This window comes from Hyla sarda, chromosome 2, assembly GCF_029499605.1.
Source record: "Hyla sarda isolate aHylSar1 chromosome 2, aHylSar1.hap1, whole genome shotgun sequence".
NCBI lineage: Eukaryota > Metazoa > Chordata > Amphibia > Anura > Hylidae > Hyla > Hyla sarda.
The window spans coordinates 461987326-462005679 of NC_079190.1; the positions used below are offsets into that span (position 1 = coordinate 461987326).

At 42.6% G+C, this 18354-nt stretch overlaps 1 protein-coding gene across 1 annotated transcript in view; it reads right to left on the bottom strand.

Moving 5' to 3' along the window:
• TMPRSS15 (transmembrane serine protease 15) overlaps window positions 1-18354 on the bottom strand; it is a 311771-nt gene that overhangs the window by 180929 nt on the left and 112488 nt on the right. Inside the window, exons 9-10 of the mRNA XM_056560197.1 lie at window positions 6805-6930; window positions 2664-2804 (exon numbers count right to left, since the gene is read on the bottom strand). Coding sequence (XP_056416172.1) covers window positions 2664-2804; window positions 6805-6930 — 267 coding nt within the window. The remainder of the gene's footprint in view (window positions 1-2663; window positions 2805-6804; window positions 6931-18354) is intronic.

Consider the following 18354-nt stretch of genomic DNA (forward strand, 5'->3'; position numbering starts at 1 on the left):
CAGAGTGACATTTCCACCATAAAGATGTAATGGCTTAAGGCAGCCATGAGATTATGATGCAGCCATATGTCTTAATCACTACATGCGGGAAGACCAGAAAGTGATTCTGTAACTTGAATTACACCTACCAATTGCCAACACAGTCTAGCAGGGATAATTGTTCCCATTCAAAGCATACCTATGCAAATAGGTATGGTAACTTTAATCCAAATAGAAAAGGTTTATACAATTTATAAAAGTGTCAGAGAGGTGTGGTCCGCTTTGCCTCAGGGCTGCAATGCCTCTGTCATCTGACGTCACACCGTCTCCTCCTGTTAATTGACCCACAAGGCTCATCTGTCAGCAGTTACCATGTGTAGATTGCCATCTGTGAGTGCATGCGCAGGAAATATACAGAGGGCCGTGGCTCACAGTCGAGCCCTGTGAGCCAATAAACAGGAGGAGAGGGAATGACATCAGAGAAGAGATGTGTTGTGGCCCTGGGGCTTAGCGGACCTTGGCCATGCCTCTCTGACACTTGTGAACTGTCTGTAATAAATCCATCAAACCAACTTACAAAGGTATGCCTTGCCTGTGGCAGCTTAGAAGGTGTGATTCAAGTGACAGATGCACTTAAAAGGGATTTGCTTGGCATGATGGGAATAAAAAAGAAGCCACACAGTCTCCTGCCGCTGCCATTTTGATTGAGCCTAGTCCAGGCCAGTGACTGCTTACTCCTTGTTCATGTGACCTTTCATCCCTACAGGAAATGCAGTAAGGGCTGCCCTGATGACTTGTGGTTCAGGCAGCATGAAAGTGTTTGATCACATATACTGATCATACGTCTTCTTGATTCTACACAAGCAGGGTTTACAGGGAAACATCCTGCAGGTTATTTCTGCTTTATTCTACTTCATTCTCCAGAATGTTTATGCATGGGACCGTGTCTACACCTTTTAACAATTACGATAGAACTAAATCGGGCTGCCACCTGTCCCCTTTGATATTCATTCTGTCCTGAGTACCACCCCTTTGTGGATTACCATAGGTAGTCGTCTCCTAACTGTGTGCTTACATGTCGACAATGTAATTTTGACTGTAACCAATCCAGCGGTTTCCCTGAAGAGAACGTTATGAATCTTACAAACTTTTAGTAACATCTCATATTATCAGCTAAACTAAGGGTTTTTTGACCTTCTCTTTTCAAGCTCAATGATGTTCCCTTTTTTATACAGTCCAATTGGACATGTGACAATCAGCCAAATCAGAAATTTTGTGGATGTGAACATCAACTTGCTGCCGATTGCTCTACCGATATCATAGGTTATTGATCAGTTCTTTCACAACTTGCATATCATCTTATGATTTAATTATAGGGCATATTTCTATTAGCCTTGTTTTAGGGGTAGTCCAAGGAACTAAACTTTTGCCAAAGGCTAGGACACCTGCGATCTCTTGTACAGCGCCACGACTCACACGTCCTCAGCGCATTCCATCCCCAACGTTCCTAGACAGATGCAAGTGACGGCCCGCTCAGCTAATCATTGACCACATCGATGTCCAACCTCATCCAGTGATTGGCTGAGCGGCCGCCACTTGTGTCTGTCTGGGAAGGTAGGAGCATGTGTACGCCTGTGGATAGGGAATCTGTCTAAAAGTCCCGTTCCCTGGACTACCACTTTAAAGGGGTACTCTGTTGGAAAAATTCTTAATTCTTCCAATACTTATCATCTGCTGTATGCTCCAGAGAAAGGTGTGAAGTTATTTTCAGTCTGACCGCTGTGCTCTCTGCTGCCACCTCTGTCCATGTCAAGAACTGTCCAGTGCAGGATAAGTTTGCTATGGGAATATGCTTGCACTCTGGACAATTCCTGACACGGACAGAAGTGTCAGCAGAGAGCACTGTGGTCAGACTGAAAATAACTTCACCACTTCTTCTGGAGCATACAGCAGCTGATAAGTACTGGAAGGGTTTACATTTTTTTAATAGAAGTAATTTACAAATCTGTTTCCCTTTCTAGCACCAGTTGATTTGGAAAACTGATGTTTTCCACTGGAGTATCCCTTTAAACTAGCAACACATAGAGTAGGTGAGAAGAACCTTTTGCCAATCATATATTTATTTATTTTTTTCGGCCATGGGCCAACTCCTCCTGTTGATTTATAAACAGGGCTTACCTGACAGTGCAGGCCATGTGTAAAAAGCCAATAAACCATAAATGTGTATTACAGAGCATGCATGGTAAGTCTGCTAGTGATTTGGAATCTCCTTGACTTACCTTGTGCGCACCACAATACACATGAATGACACATACGCTGTGCATGAGCCTTCAGTGTGACTTCAAGACTCTGAATTACTTCTAAAGACTCTTTTTTTGTAAATGCTCCTGGCTCTAATATTTCAATCTTTTTTATTTTTTTTAATATTTGTATTTATTTGGCTATTTCATAATTTAAAACTTTTTTTGACAAAACAGGGACAAAACAGGCCTGAATCTCCATACTTCACAATTATATCCTACATATTTCTCTAGAAATAGAAAAATCCATGTACAGTATCAACATCTGGAAATCACTCTCTGACCTAAAAACCTTGACTCTTGACAAATATCTATATTCACCGACTTCAGAGACAAACATAAACTCTTAGACTATGAAAAGAAGTAAAGAAATAGGTTGCGTACCTGGCATGCCAAGGCGATAACCGGTTGTAAAATTTGCCTCAAATCCTTGTCTTGTGGTAGAGCTGTCTGATGTAAAATAGACGGTCATGTGATTGGTTGTGGAGAAGACGTCGGGCACCTGATTTGTCCCTGTATAAACGGCTAAAGAAAAAAAAAAACATTTATAAGGGAGAAATTTATATGGAACATCATGTGGAGCTTATAATGAAGTATACAGAATTGGTATGTTACCCATCCAGAACACCTTAAGGACACATACATAAAAATTGCTAAAAAAATAATAAAGACACATGCAATAAAAAATACAAAAAAAAAATATGCATACAATACAAACAAACAAAAAATTATAAAAATAAGAATGAATTAATAAAGACACACACAATTAAAAATAATAATAAAAAAATTATAACACATTAACACATACAAAAAAAATTCAACGAAAATATGGTACTGTATGGAATTTCACAAGTGACACAGAGGGAATTGTACAGGATGTTTCAAGGCAGTGGTCTCCAAACTGCAGCCCTTTATATGTTGCAAAACTACAACTACCAGCATGCCCGAACAACCAATGGGAGTTTTAATTTTGTAACATCTGGAGGGTCCCAGTTTAGAAACCACAGTCCTAGGGTAACAGTTTGTATATAATTATGAAGCCTAACTGTTGCAAAACTACAACTCCCAGCATGCCCAAAGAGACAACGGCAGCCCGGGCATGCTGGAAGTTGTAGTTTTGCAATATTTGGAGGGCCCAAGTTTGCAGATTACAGTTATAGGGTAGCAATCTGTATATAATTATGCAGCGGGCTTCACATAACTGAGCCGGCCACGAGCGTAAGTCGTTAAGGTGTTAATGAGAACGGCTATATGGCGTCTCTCATTATGGTTATGAGATCTGATGAGTTTTGAAATCTGACAAGAACAACATCTGTTTTCATGTTTCATGCATGAGAACCTCACTTAGGAAACCCCCCAAGACTATACTAAGAATTATAAACCATTCCTGTGAAAATGTCCATTGGGGAGATTTATCAAAAGCTGTGCAGAGGAAGAGTGGTGTAGTTGCCCATAGCAACCAATCAGATTGCTTCTTTCATTTTCCACAGGCCTCTTTAGAGGCATGTATCTGAAGCCGGGACCTGGGGCTAATAGCGCGGGGCAGTGATTGCTGTGCTGCGTGCTAATAACCCTTTAGACACGGCGTTCAAAGTTGAACACCGCATCTAAATCGAAAGTGAAACCTTCCCGGCTGCTCAATGGGGCTGATCGGGACCACCACAGTGAAAATGCGGTGTCCCGATCATCTGGGACACGAGCGGAGGTCCTCTTACCTTCCTCCGGCGTGTCCCTTTGGCGATTGATTGCTCAAAGCCGGAGATGCAGGCTTGAGCAATCGACCGCCGATGACACTGATCAATGCAAAGCTATGGCTTTGCAGTGATCAGTGTAGAAGATCAGTGTGTGCAGTGTTATAGCCCCTTATGGGAGCTATAACACTGCAAAAAAAAAAAAGTGTAAAAAAATTGTTAATAAATGTCATTTAACCCTTTCCCTAATAAAAGTCCAAATCACCCTTCTTTTCTTGTAAAAAAACATGTATATAAAAATAAATATAAACACATGTGGTATCGCCGCATGCCTAAATGTCCGAACTATACAAATATATCATTAATTAAACCGCACGGTCAATGGCGTACGTGCAAAAAAATTCCAAAGTCCTAAATAGCATATTTTTGGTCACTTTTTGTATAATGAAAAAATGAATAAAAAGCGATCATTACAAAAATGGTACCCCTAAAAACTTCAGATCATGGCGCATAAAATGAGCCCTCATACCGCCCCATACGCGGTAAAATAAAAAAGTTATAGGGGTCAGAAGATGACAATTTTAAATGTATACATTTTCCTGCATGTAGTTATGATTTTTTCCAGAAGTACGACAAAATTAAACCTATAAAAGAGTATCATTTTAATCGTATGGACCTACAGAATAAAGATAAGGTGTCATTTTTACTGAAAAATGTACTGCGTAGAAACGGAAGCCCCCGAAAGTTACAAAATTGTGTTCTTTCTTCAATTTCATCACACAATGAATTTTTTTTTCCGTTTCACCGTAGATTTTTGGGTAAAATGACTGATGTCACTGCAAAAGTAGAATTGGTGGCGCACAAATAAGCTATCGTATGGATTTTTAGGTGCAAAATTGGAAGGGTTATGATTTTTAAAAGGTAAGGAGGAAAAAATGAAAGTGCAAAAAACGGAAAAACCTGTGGTCCTTAAGGGGTTAAGGTCAAAACAGGCTAAGGAGTAAAGGGGTTAAAGACCTTTTGTAATATGGTTGATTAAAATGTTTTGAATGTTTATAGGAAATATCTCATTGATGTCCCAGTAGGTATGGGGACCCCTAGTGGTGTTTTTTTTTCAGAAGCAGTTTTCTTGTAATGGCCAGTCCGAAGTGAGGGCCATTACAATATCTCTTTGGGAGAGCCGAAGATAGCCGAAGGGCTCTCCCAAAGAGATATATAGCGAACCCCGCTTTGGGCAGGAGTCATGACACAACACTGCAGGGGAGTCGGGCTCCATAAAGGAGATCACAGGGGGGCCCAGTGCTTGGACGCTCCGTGATCTAAAAGTTTTTATGAAAAATCCACCACTAGGGGTCCCCATACCTAATGGGGCACTAACCAGTCCTTGAGTCATGGACAAGAAATGATTCATGGACAAGGCTACATGAGCAGACATACCAATCACATGCCACCACCACCAGGGAGGGACACGCCTCCTCCTACCACACACCAATCACCTAACACCACCACAAGGGAGGGACTCGTCCCCTTCCCCTAAGAGGATTTCTGACACTGTGAGCTAATAAAAAAAAAAAAATATGAAATGCCAAATGCTTAAGCTGCTGCCGGATAGCAGCTTAATGTTCCCCGTGTGGTGCGGTAAGTATTACTTACCCCTCCATGATGCTCCGGGGTGCCCTCCGGGTCCAGCGCTGGTCTTCCGGTGTCTTCTCGGCCCTCTCCGATGACGTCAATACGCTGCTGCGCAAGTCATCCAATAGGAATGGCGTACGCAGTGGCGTAATGATGTAGCTATGCAGGCCCAGTAAGGCCTTGCGGAAGAAAGAGGACCGGAGAAGACAGCAGAGGACTGGAGAAGACAGCAGATGACCGGAGAAGACAGCGGAGGACCGGAGAAGACAGCGGAGAGCCCGGCGGAGGCCCGGGGACACCATCTCGAGTGGCGGGGACAGGTGAGTACAGCTTCCTATACTTTACATTGCACAAATCCCTCAACATATGATGGATTCGACAAACAATGGCTCGTTAGGAAGAATTATCATCGTATGTTGAGGGACCACTGTGTGTATATATATATATATATATATATATATTTTTTTTTTTTATTTTTTTTATATTTTTTTTTATTTATTTTTTTTATTAATTTTTTTTTTTTTTTTTTGAGGAATAAAAATTAAAAATTAAACACATTTTTTTTTGGGGGGGAAGGAACTGACAGGTACGCTTTAAGTTAATTATCAAGACTGATGGAACGACTGTATTATTTGACATCTGATAAGAGTGATGGTTAAATAAATAAATTTAAAAAAAAGCTTTATTTATAGCAGAAAAAGCTACAAAATCTATAAAAAAATTATAGTAATAAAAAATGAACAAAAAAAATTGCAAACATTTCTTAATATTCTCTCTAGGCAAGTCCTTTGAACCTTATCCAGCACTGGGGTTTGCCGGGTCATGGAGTCACATAAACATGTACATTCTCCATTTTCTGATGCTATTATTTTGCCGTGTTAACATGCAATACACCACTAGACTTTCAGGCTATCTCCGAGTCTCACATCTTCTGAATGATAATTTTCCAACATGCCTTTTTTTCTAAGAAATGAACAAATCAAAGGAGCGCTGAACTTTGTGACCTGCTTTTTATGTGTTGAAGTTCAGCCACAAACTCTGCACTTCAGTGTCTGGTGGTTTGTTTCAGTTCTTCATCGGTGACAGCATGAAATCCGGCAGCTAACTGTTACTTTGCAATAATTCATAGCACTCGAAAGAAATCTACCGTATACAACAAAAGCTTCCGAAATCCGAGATCTCAGTGCAGAGTGGATACTTGCCCAGCAACAACGAATCTGCTCCTCTGCCGTCTCTCACTTCAACAACATCGTATATGTTCTCGAGATCAAACGCTTGAAAATGCAGTTGAATATTGTGGCCTTCGGCAGCGTTTAGGTACCATATACCTGGGACAAAGGAAATAGAAATTGGGTATAACAAGGCAGTAATATTTATTTAATTTGACAGTCATTAAACTAATAATATAAATAATTTAATATATGTATGTATATTTTTGATTTGTTTATTGGATGTTGCCATATAAACCATATTTCTCAAGCAATCAGTCTTAATTAGTTGCTGCTGTTTCAATAAACTTGGCATAAATGAATAGTACAGGTGCAGTATCCCAGTACAGATCTTGCTTCCATTGAAGTACTTGGTGGTCATATGGTTGCATTGTTGTTGCAGTGTGTCATAATTCTTGTCTCTCTACATAATGTTTTGGGATGGGAAAGGGATACTGTATAAAATGGACTCCTGCAAAGACCATTAGTTTTCCAGAAAAAGATGCGGCTGTTGCTGAGGGAATATCAAACTATTAAGCCACGCCCCTGCTCTTTGCTGTCACCTCTGTCCGTGTCAGGAACTGTCCAGAGCACGATCAAATCCCCATAGTGACCCTCTCCTGCTCAGCAGAGAGCACTGTGGTCAAACTCTAAGGATGTTCCCCATTTAAAAGAAGAAAAACTACCATAAGAGGAAATAATGTTACAGTAGAAAGGTTAAGGTTTCTGCAGTAATATCTGGAAGTATTACTTTACTGAGAGAGTAGTGCCGGGGTCGGAATCCCCTGGCAGGTGTGCCACTCATGGCGCGCGGGGTGCTTTTTAGTGGCACGCGGGGCTTGCTCCGGTCTGAGAGGCGCTCGCTCCACTAATGGGGATCTGGGACATTTTCCCCGGTTCCCCAGGCAAGCGAGCGCTGCTTTAAGCTGTGTGGGAGAAGAACACAGCCAGCTTGTGCTGCCCTGCCTGCGCTATAGATGAGCAAATATTTTATTAATCCTGGAATCTGCAGAGCAGAGGGGGAAGCGGGAAGGGGGGGGAGTGAAAGTGATAATGGGGGGGAAGGTAGGTGCAAGTGATAATGGGGGTGCAAGCGATAATGGGGGGGAGGGGGTGCAAGTGATAATGGGAAGGGGGCTGCAAGTGATAATGGAGGGGTGCAAGTGATGATGGGGGAAGGGGGGTGCAAGTGATGATGGAGAGGTGCAAGTGATGATGGAGAGGTGCAAGTGATGATGGGGGGAAGGGGGGTGCAAGTGATAATGGGGGAAGGGAGTGTGCAAGTGATGATGGGGAAGAGGGGGGGTGCAAGTGATGATGGGGGTTGCAAGTGATGATGGAGGGGTGCAAGTGATGATGGGGGAAGGGGGGTGCAAGTTATAATGAGGGAAGGGAGTGTGCAAGTGATGATGGGGAAGAGGGGGGTGCAAGTGATGATGGGGAAGGGGGTGCAAGTGATGATGGGGGGTGCAAGTGCTGATGGGGGGTACAAGTGATGATGGGGAAGGGAGGTTCAAGTGATGATGGGGGGTGAAAGTGATGATGGGGATGCAAGTGATAATGGGGGTGAAGGGGAGGTGCAAGTGATAATGGAGGAAGGGGGGTGCAAGTGATGATGGGGGGTGCAAGTGATGATGGAGGGTGCAAGTGATAATGGGGGGTGCAAGTGATGATGGGAGGTTGCAAGTGATGGGGGGTGCAAGTGACGGGGGGAAGGGGGTGCAGGTGACAGAGAGGGGGTGACGGCGAGGGGGATGCAGGTGACGAGGGAGGGGGATGCAGGTGACATGGAGGGGGATGATGATTTGGATGACAAGTAGCACTGGCTACTTGCCTACCTGGCTACCACAATTACCTGCCTGGCTACCTACCTTATTCATTTCCTGGCTACATACCCACCAATTTAGCCACCTGGCTACCTACCTACATAGCTACCTAACTACATACAGTCCAATCCAAGAGGCTGCACTCCCAATAGGCTGTGTCCGGGTGCCTGCTGTGTCCGGTCTGGGTCAGGAGCCACAATAGTAGCAATCCAAAAAAGATAGTGGCACTCCAGTAGATGAAAAAAGGTGAAATTTATTGAATACAAACGTGAGGCAACTATTGCCTCACGTTTGTAAGCAATACATTTCCCCTTTTTCCATCTACTGGAGTGCCACTGTCTTTTTTGGATTGCTACCTACCTACATAGCTACTTACCCACATAGCAACCAAATGACCTAACTACCTACTTGCTACCTAACTACCTACCTATCTACCCAGGTACCTACCTACATACATAGCTACCCATTTACCTACCTTGCTACCTACCTATGAACTTACCTCCATATCTACTTACCTACCTGCAAGGCTACCTACCTACCTACTTATATCAAAGGAAAATCGTAGCTCACCAAAGTATAAAGTGCAGAATTCAGTGGAGTTTAGGAAAGAGGAACGATGCTGACCGTAAAATACGTTAATTTGTATGTCAGTTAATGTAACTGTATGTATATTATTGCGCAACAAGTCTAGGGTCTGATCCTCCTGGGGTCTGTATTAAGTAAGGGGGGGGGGGGTCTGTATTGTGGTGGGTGGTTCTGGCCTCTGTATTGTGGTGGGTGGTGATTCTGGGCTCTGTATTATGGTGGGTGGTGATTCTGGGGTCTGTTTTATAGCGGGACTGTTTCTGGGGTCTGCATATGGTGGGGACTGATTCTGGGTTTTATATTATGGTGGAGCCTGATTCTGGGGTCTGTATTATGGTAAGTGGTGATTCTGGGGTCTGTATTATGGTGGGTGGTGATTCTGGGGTCTGTATAATGCAGGGTGATGATTCTGGGGTCTGTATTATGCAGGGTGGTAATTCTGGGGTCTGTATTATGGTGGGTGATGATTCTGGGGTCTGTAATATGGTGGGCACTGATTCTGGGGTCTGTATTATGGTGGGTGGGGATTCTGGGGTCTGTATTATAGTGGGGTCTGATTCTGGGGTCTATATTTTGGTGGGTGGTGATTCTGGGAACTGTATTATGGTGGGTGGGGATTCTGGGGTCTGTATTATGGTGGGTGGTGATTCTGGGGTCTGTATTATGGTGGGATCTGATTCTGGGGTCTGTTTCATGGTGGGTGGTGATTCTGGGGTCTGTACCATGGTGGGCGGTGATTATGGGGTCTGTATTATGGTGGGTGGTGATTCTGGGGTCTGTATTATGGTGGGTGGTGATTCTGGGGTCTGTATTATGGTGGGGTCTGAATCTGGGGTCTGTATTATGGTGGGGTCTGATTCTGTGGTCTGTACCATGGTGGGCGGTGATTATGGGGTCTGTATTATGGTGGGTGGTGATTCTGGGGTCTGTATTATGGTGGGTGGTGATTCTGGGGTCTGTATTATGGTGGGGTCTGAATCTGGGGTCTGTATTATGGTGGGGTCTGATTCTGTGGTCTGTATTATGGTGGGTGTTGATTCTGCTGTCTATATTGTGGTGGGGTCTGTATTATACAGTTCTGAGTTAAAATGGTTGTTCTCACTGTCATTTCCTTACAGCAAGAACAATATATAGGGACAGTTGTGTAGAAAACCAGAACTGTGACAAACCACACCCACAGCAAGCCACACCCACATCATGCCACACCCACAGCAAGCCACACCAATTTTGCCAGCACACTAAGCGACTTCAAAGAAAATTTGGGCACAGCACTACCAAAAGGTTGCCTACCCCTGGAGTAGTGGATGCATGGAATAGCCTTCCTGCAGAAGCGGTAGCTGCAAATACAGTGAAGGAGTTTAAGCAAGCATGGGATAGGCATAAGACTATCCTATATATAAGATACGGATAGGCATAAGGCAATACTTTACACAAAGTCCAATGCTAGTAAAGTAGATCTGGCACTCCCTGTGCATGTAGTCAATAGTCCATTAGCAGGAGGGGTTACCTAGCTGAAGTCTATACAGTGATTTACCTTAGAAGAGATGCTCTATTGTAGAAGGTACATCCAAATTCTTGCACAATGTGAACAGAAGTCAATGGCACTCACCATCCGGTTTCTTCAAGTTTATTACAGCGTTTTCACTGATGAACACGAGACAAAAGACAGGGAGATATCACTAGGTGCGGAGGGAGGAGGAATGCAACAATTGTTTTCTACGCTGCAGCTTACTTTCTCAAGCATATGTCGTCAAGTATTTAACTACAAAAACTCCTGAGTCGAATTGCAACACACCTGTGTAGGAGGGGCAAGTGACGTAACTTTGTGATACAATTAAAACTGTGAAAAAAAACATACATATATAAATAAATACACTAAATGGGCTCAGGTTATTCCTGTCATCCAATCCCAGAGGGCCGAGTGCTTCTAGTTATAAAATCCATTTAACTTTGCAGCGGAGTAGTACGTTTTGTCTATCTCCTCCCATCTGCGGAGTCTGGACCCGTTCCAGCCCTGCAAATTTTAGCGTGTGGCCATCATTCTTTCATGTGGGTGATGAATCTTAGAGCCCCATTGCCTGTTTTTAACCCCTTAAGGACCGGGGGGTTTTCCGTTTTTGCATTTTCGTTTTTTGCTCCTTGCCTTTAAAAAATCATAACTCTTTTTAATTTTGCAACTTAAAATCCATATGATGCCTTATTTTTTGCGCCACCAATTCTACTTTGTAATGACGTCAGTCATTTTGCCCAAAAATCTACGGTGAAACGGAAAAAAAATCATTGTGCGACAAAATTGAAAAAAAAAAACAACGCAGTTTTGTAGCTTTTGGGGGCTTCCGTTTCTACGTAGTACATTTTTCGGTAAAAATGACACCTTATCTTTATTCTGTAGGTCCATACAATTAAAATGATATCCTACTTATATAGGTTTGATTTTGTCGTACTTCTGGAAAATATCATAACTACATGCAGGAAAATTAATACGTTTAAAATTGTCATCTTCTGACCCCTATAACTTTTTTATTTTTCCGTGTATGGGGCGGTATGAGGGCTAATTTTTTGCGCCGTGATCTGAAGTTTTTAACGGTATCATTTTTGTATTGATAGGACTTATTGATCATTTTTAAATGATATAAAAAGTGACCAAAAATGCACTATTTTGGACTTTGGAATTTTTTTGCGCGCACGCCATTGACCGAGCGGTTTAATTAATGATATATTTTTATAATTCGGAAATTTCCGCACGTGGTGATACCATATATGTTTATTTGTTTATTTTTATTTTTATTTACACTGTGTTTTTTTTTTTATTGGAAAAGGGGGGTGATTCAAACTTTTAATAGGGGAGGAGTTAAATGATCTTTATTCACTTTTTTTTTCACTTTTTTTTTGCAGTGTTATAGGTCCCATAGGGACCTATAACACTGCACACACTGATCTTCATCATTGATCACTGGTTTCTCATAAGAAACCAGTGATCAACGATTCTGCCGCATGACTGCTCAGGCCTGGATCTCAGGCACTGAGCAGTCATTCGGCGATCGGACAGTGAGGAGGCAGGTAGGGGCCCTCCCGCTGTCCTGTCAGCTGTTCGGAATGCCACGATTAGCCGCGGCTATCCCGAACAGCCCGACTGAGCCAGCCGGCAACTTTCACTTTCACTTTTAGCCGGGCGGGTCAGCTCTGAGTGCGGCTAAAGGGTTAATAGCGCGCGGCGCGCTGCTTCAATATGACGCCAGGCCCACCGTGATATGACGCGGGGTTACTGTGTAACCTCGCGTTATATCAGGAGAGCAGGACCAAGGGCGTACCTGTACGCCCTTGGTCCTTAAGGGGTTAAAGAATATAAATGCTCCCTAATTCTCATTCTTAATTGTCTGATGTTTCTGCACACATAAAAAAAATCCACAAGGGCAAATTAGAACACAATCTACAAAAGACATACGGCATGTAACCAACTGTTTGTGAACATGACATAGCCTCCCACCCAAAAGGATCTGGAGGATATGTTCATGCTACAAAAATTGCAAAAACTGCAGGGGTGATTACCAGTGGGTCCGTATCCTGTCAACCAGTTTCTAGCGTTTTTACCTTCACTTTTTTGTTTCAATGTGTCTCCAATAGTAATGTTCTTTTTATATGTCACTAGCGGTTTACAGCTTGCTTGTAGATCTGGATCGGCTTCCAACATAAACCAATTTTTTACTAGGACCTAATTAATTATTCTGTTCATATTCGAGTTCTCAAAAGTCAACGTAAACCTTTTATTTGCAGCAGATTATTTTATTGGTTATTTTATCTTCTTCTTTAGCAGTATTGTTTTTTTCGTCTTTTGTAATTTATGTTCTAATTTGCCCTTGTGGATTTTTTTATGTTGGCAAAACCATCAGTCAATTAAGAATAAGAATTAGGGAGCATTTATATTCTTTAAAAACAGGCAAGGGGGCTCTAAGATAAATCACCCACATGAAAGAAGTACATAATAATGATGGCCACACACTAAAATTTGCAGGGCTGGAATGGGTCCAGAATCTGCAGATGGGAGGAAATAGACAAAACGTACTACTCCGCTGCAAAGCTAAAGGGATTTTGAAAGTAGAAGCACTTTGGGATTGAATGACAGAAATGACTTGAGCCCATTTTTGTGATGTATATGCATTGCAATAAGCGAGTTTTGTCTTTCTTTAGTGTATTTATTTATATATGTGTGTTTATTTACTTTTTCACAGTTGTACTTGTATTACAAAGTTACATCACTTGCCCCTCCTAAACAGGTGTGTTGCAGTCTGGCTCAGGAGTTTTAGTAGTTTAATACTTACCTGACAGAGTGATGACATACGTTTGAGAAAGTAAGCTGCGGTGTATGAAACAACTGTTGTGTTCCTCCTCCCTCCGCACCTAGTGATGTCTCCCTGTCGTGTGTCTCGTGTTCATCAGTGAAAACTCTGTAATAAACTTGAAGAAACTGGACGGTGAGTGTGATTGTTTGACCTCTGTTCACATTATACTTTATATAAGATAGTGCCAGGGACTATTCATAGTATTCAGAATACTGGGCAGACTAGATTGATCCAAGGCCAAGCAAAAAAACTAAGTGGCAACTTAGCCGAAGACAAGCAGGTTCTCCTAGAAACACTTAAAACTGTGTTGTTTAATGTGTAAGACGTTTGCATGCTTATGTTTTTAATTAGGACCGAAAAATAAAAAGATTTAATAATGTTTAATTTTTATTTAACTTCTTAAAGGGGTACTCCTCCCCTAGACATCTTATCCCCTATCCAAAGGATAGGGGATAAGATGTCAGATTGCCGGGGTCCCGCTGCTGGGGACCCGGGGGATCGCTCCTGCAGCACCTCGCTATCATTACTGCGCAGAGCGAGATCGCTCTGCACGTAATGACGGGCAATACAGGGGCTGGAGCATCGTTACATCACGGCTCCGCCCCTCGTGACGTCACGGCCCGCCCCCGTCAATACAAGTCTATGGGAGGGGGCGTGGTGGTCGTCACGCCCCCTGCCATAGGCCTGCATTAAGGGGACAGGCCGTGATGTCATGAGGGGCGGAGCCATGACGTCACGATGCTCCGGCCCCTGTATTGCCCGTCATTACGCACAGAGCGAACTCGTTCTGTGCAGCAATGATGGCGGGGTGCCGCAGCGGCGTTCCCCGGGGGTTCCGAGCAGCAGGACCACGGCGATCTAAAATCTTATCCCCTATCCTTTGGATAGGGGATAAGATGCCAGGGGCCGAGTACCCCTTTAAGGACACAGCCCATTTTAACCTTAATGACGCAGCCGTTTTTTGCAAATCCGATCTCTGTCACTTTAAGCATTAATAAATCTGGGTTATGAATTTGATTCCGAGAATGTTTTATTGTGACATATTCTATTTTATGATAGTGGTAAATTTTCGGTGATATGTGAATTTTTTCTTGGTGAAAAAAGAAAAAATGTCATGAAAATTTTGAAAATTTTGAAAATTTTGAAAATTAGAAAATTTTGCTGTTTTTTTTTACTTTTGAAACTCTCTGCTTGTAAGGAAAATTGAATTATAAATGAATTATATATTGATTAACATATACAAAATGTCTATTTTATGTTGGCATCATAAAGTTGACAAGTTTTTACTTTTGAAGACATTAATGGTATTCAAAGTTTAGCAGCAATTTTCCAATTTTTCACAATAATTTCAAAATCTGAATTTTTCAGCGACCAGTCCTGTTTGAAGTGGATTTAAGAGACCTTTCTGTGAGAAATACCATATAAATGACCCCAATATATAAACTAAACCCTTCAAAGTATTCAAAATGACATTCAGAAAGTTTGTTAACCCTTTAGGTGTTTCACAAGAATAGCAGCAAAGTAAAGGAGAAAATTCTAAATCTAAAATTTTTACGCTAACATGTTCTTGTAGACCCAATTTTTGAATTTTTACAAGGGGTAAAAGGAGAAAAAATCCCCCAAAATGTGTAACCCAATTTTTCTCGAGTAAGGAAATACCTCATATGTGGATCTAAAGTGCTCTGCGGATGCATTAGAGGGCTCAGAAAAGAAGAAGCCACATTTGGCTTTTGAAAAGCAAATTTGGCTTAAATGGCTTTTGGGGGGTATGTTGCATTTAGGAAGCCCCCATGTTGCCAGAACAGCAAAAAAAAAAAAAAAAACACATGGCATACTATTTTGGAAACTACACCCCTCAAGGCACATAACAAGGGGTACAGTGAGCCATAACACCCCACAGATGTTTGAGGAGTTTTCACTAAAGTTGGACGTAAAAATTAATAATTAGATTTTTTTCACTAAAATGCTGGTGTTACCCCAAAGTTTTCATTTTTACAAGGGGTAATAGAGGAAATAGCTCCCCAAATTTTTAAGACTATTTCTTCTGAGTATGAAAATACCCCATATATGGATGTAAACTGCTGTGCGGGTGCACTACAGGGCTCAGAAGAGAAGTAGCACCATTGGGCTTTTGGAGAGATAATTTGGTTGGAATAGAAGTCGGGGGCCATGTGCGTTTACAAAGCCCCATGGTGCCAGAACAGTGGACCCCCACATGTGACCCCATTTTGGAAACAACACCCCTCACGGAATGTAATGAGGGGTGCAGTGAACATTTACAGTGGCATTTGACAGATCGTTGGAACAGTGGGGTGTGCAAATGAAAAATAAAGATTTTCATGGACCACTGTTAAAAAAATCTGTCAGACACCTGTGGGGTGTAAATACTCACTGCACCCCTTGTTACATTACGTGAGGGGCGTAGTTTCCAAAATGGAGTCCCATGTGGGGGGAGTCCACTGTTCTGGCAGCAAGGGGGCTTTGTAAATGATCACGGCCTTCAATTCCAGCCAAATTCTCTTCCCAAAAGCCCAATAGAGCTCATTCTCTTCTGAGCCCTGTAGAGCACATCACTTTACATGCACATTTGGGGTATTTTCTTACTCAGAAGAAATCGGGTTACAAATTTTGGGGGCTTTTTTTACTATTTCCTCTTGTGAAAATGAAAACTTTGGGGTAACACCAGCATTTTAGTGAAAAAATCAAATTTTTCATTTTCATGTTCAACTTTAACGAAAATTTGTCAAACACCTGTGGAGTGTTAAGGTCACTATACCCCTTGTTATGTTCCGTGAGTTTTTTTTTTTTTTTGCGTTTATGTCAGAGCCACCAGAATTTAGGCCTCAAATGTACATGGTGCACTCTCACTCCTGAGCCCTGTTGTGCGCCTGCAGAACACTTTATATCCACATATGGAATATTTCCGTACTCAGGAGAAATTGTGTTACAAATTTTGGGGGTCTTTCCTTTTACCTCTTCTGAAAATGAAAAGTATTGGGCAAAATGACATTTTTTTACACTAATATGATGGTGTAGACCCTAATTTCTCCTTTTCATGAGGGGTAAAAGGAGGAAGAGCCCCCCCCCCACTTGCCTCTACCGCCAAAAATACCCTACGCCAGTATTTGCCAAACAAGGTGCCTCCAGCTGTGGCAAAACTTCCTGCATGCCTGGACAGTCAATGGCCGTCCGGCAATGATGGGAGTTGTTGTTTTGCAACAGCTGGACGCCCTGTTTTGGAAACGCTGCTGTACGAAACATTTTTCTTTTTTATTGGGGGTAGTAATTGTGTAAGGGTGTATATGTAGTGTTTTACTTTTTATTTTGTGGTAGTGTAGTTAGTGTTTTTTAGGGTACATTTACACGGGCAGGGGTTTACAGTGAGTTTCCCGCAGGGAGTTTTAGTTGCAGTGGAAATTTTGCTGCTGCTCAAACTTGCATTGGGAAACTAGCTGTAAACTCCTGCCTGTGTGAATGGGCCCTGTACATCCACATTGGGGGGGGGGGGGTTTGTTTACGGGCGCAAGCCTCCCACTGTTGGAAAACTCTCTAAGCATGAACTCACAGGCTGTGCATGCTTGGGTTGTAGTATTGCTACAGCTGGAGGCACACTGGTGGGAAAACACTGAATTAGGTAACAGACTAACTCCACTAACCCACCAGTGTGCCTCCAGCCATTTGCTGCCAGGCATCCTGGGAATTGTAGTTTTGAAAGATCTGGAGGGCCACAGTTTAGAGACCACTGCATAGTGATTTTCAAACTGTAGTCCTCCAGATCTTGCAAAACTACAAATCCCAGCATGCCCAGACAGCAAATGGCTGTCTGGGCATGCTGGGAGTTGTAGTTTTGCAACAGCTGGAAGTACACAACTACAACTCTCAGCATGCCCAGACAGCCGTTTGAAGCCGGGAATGCTGGGAGTTGTAGTTTCGCAACATCTGGAGGACTACAGTTTGGAGACCACTGTGTAGTGGTTTCTAAACTGTGGTCCTCCATATGTTGCAAAACTACAACTCCCAGCATGCCAAGACAGGCATTGGCTGTCTGGGCATGCTGGGAGTTGTAGTTTTGCAACTTGTAAGGGTGAGGGCACCTACCCCCGGCATCTTTGACGTCGCCAGACCTCTGGACACCCGCCGCTCCCGTCGATCCCGCCGCGCACCCGCCGAGTGGGGTTCCGGGGTGTTGGGTGGGAGTGGTCTCCTGCCAGACACCCCAGGACTTTAACTAATTAACCCAATCAGCGCCGCGGGAGCACCTATTTAATGAACGCCCTATATATACGGCGGACTGCGCGAAGGTATCATACGGCGTCCTGCGTCAAGGGGTTAATAAGGTAAGTAAAATTTCTTCAAACAGAAACAAGAATAAAAGTTCTGGCGAGCAAGGCCCTTACTTCTCAAAATTGTTAAGTGCTGCAGAATTTGAAAAAAAAAAAATGGATACGGTTTTATGTTTGTCCTTAATTAAATAGAGTTCTTCTTGTTCTATTTGTGGGAAGAACTTTTGGCGTGCACTGCACATGTGCAAACTGCAAAACCAAATTGTGCAAACCGGATGGAACCATACGCACATACAGTTCTGTACGGTTTCCATTGACCAGCATAAAAAAAAAAAAAAGAAAACTTATAAGGGTTGTATCTGGTTTTTCACCCGGACATAAAACCAAAGTAGACTACGGTTTTGTGTACGGGAAAAAACTAATAAAACCGTAGATGATGCAAAACGTACACAACCGGATGCTACGTTTGGCATATGGTTTTCTATAACACGTCTATACATGTGGTTTGAA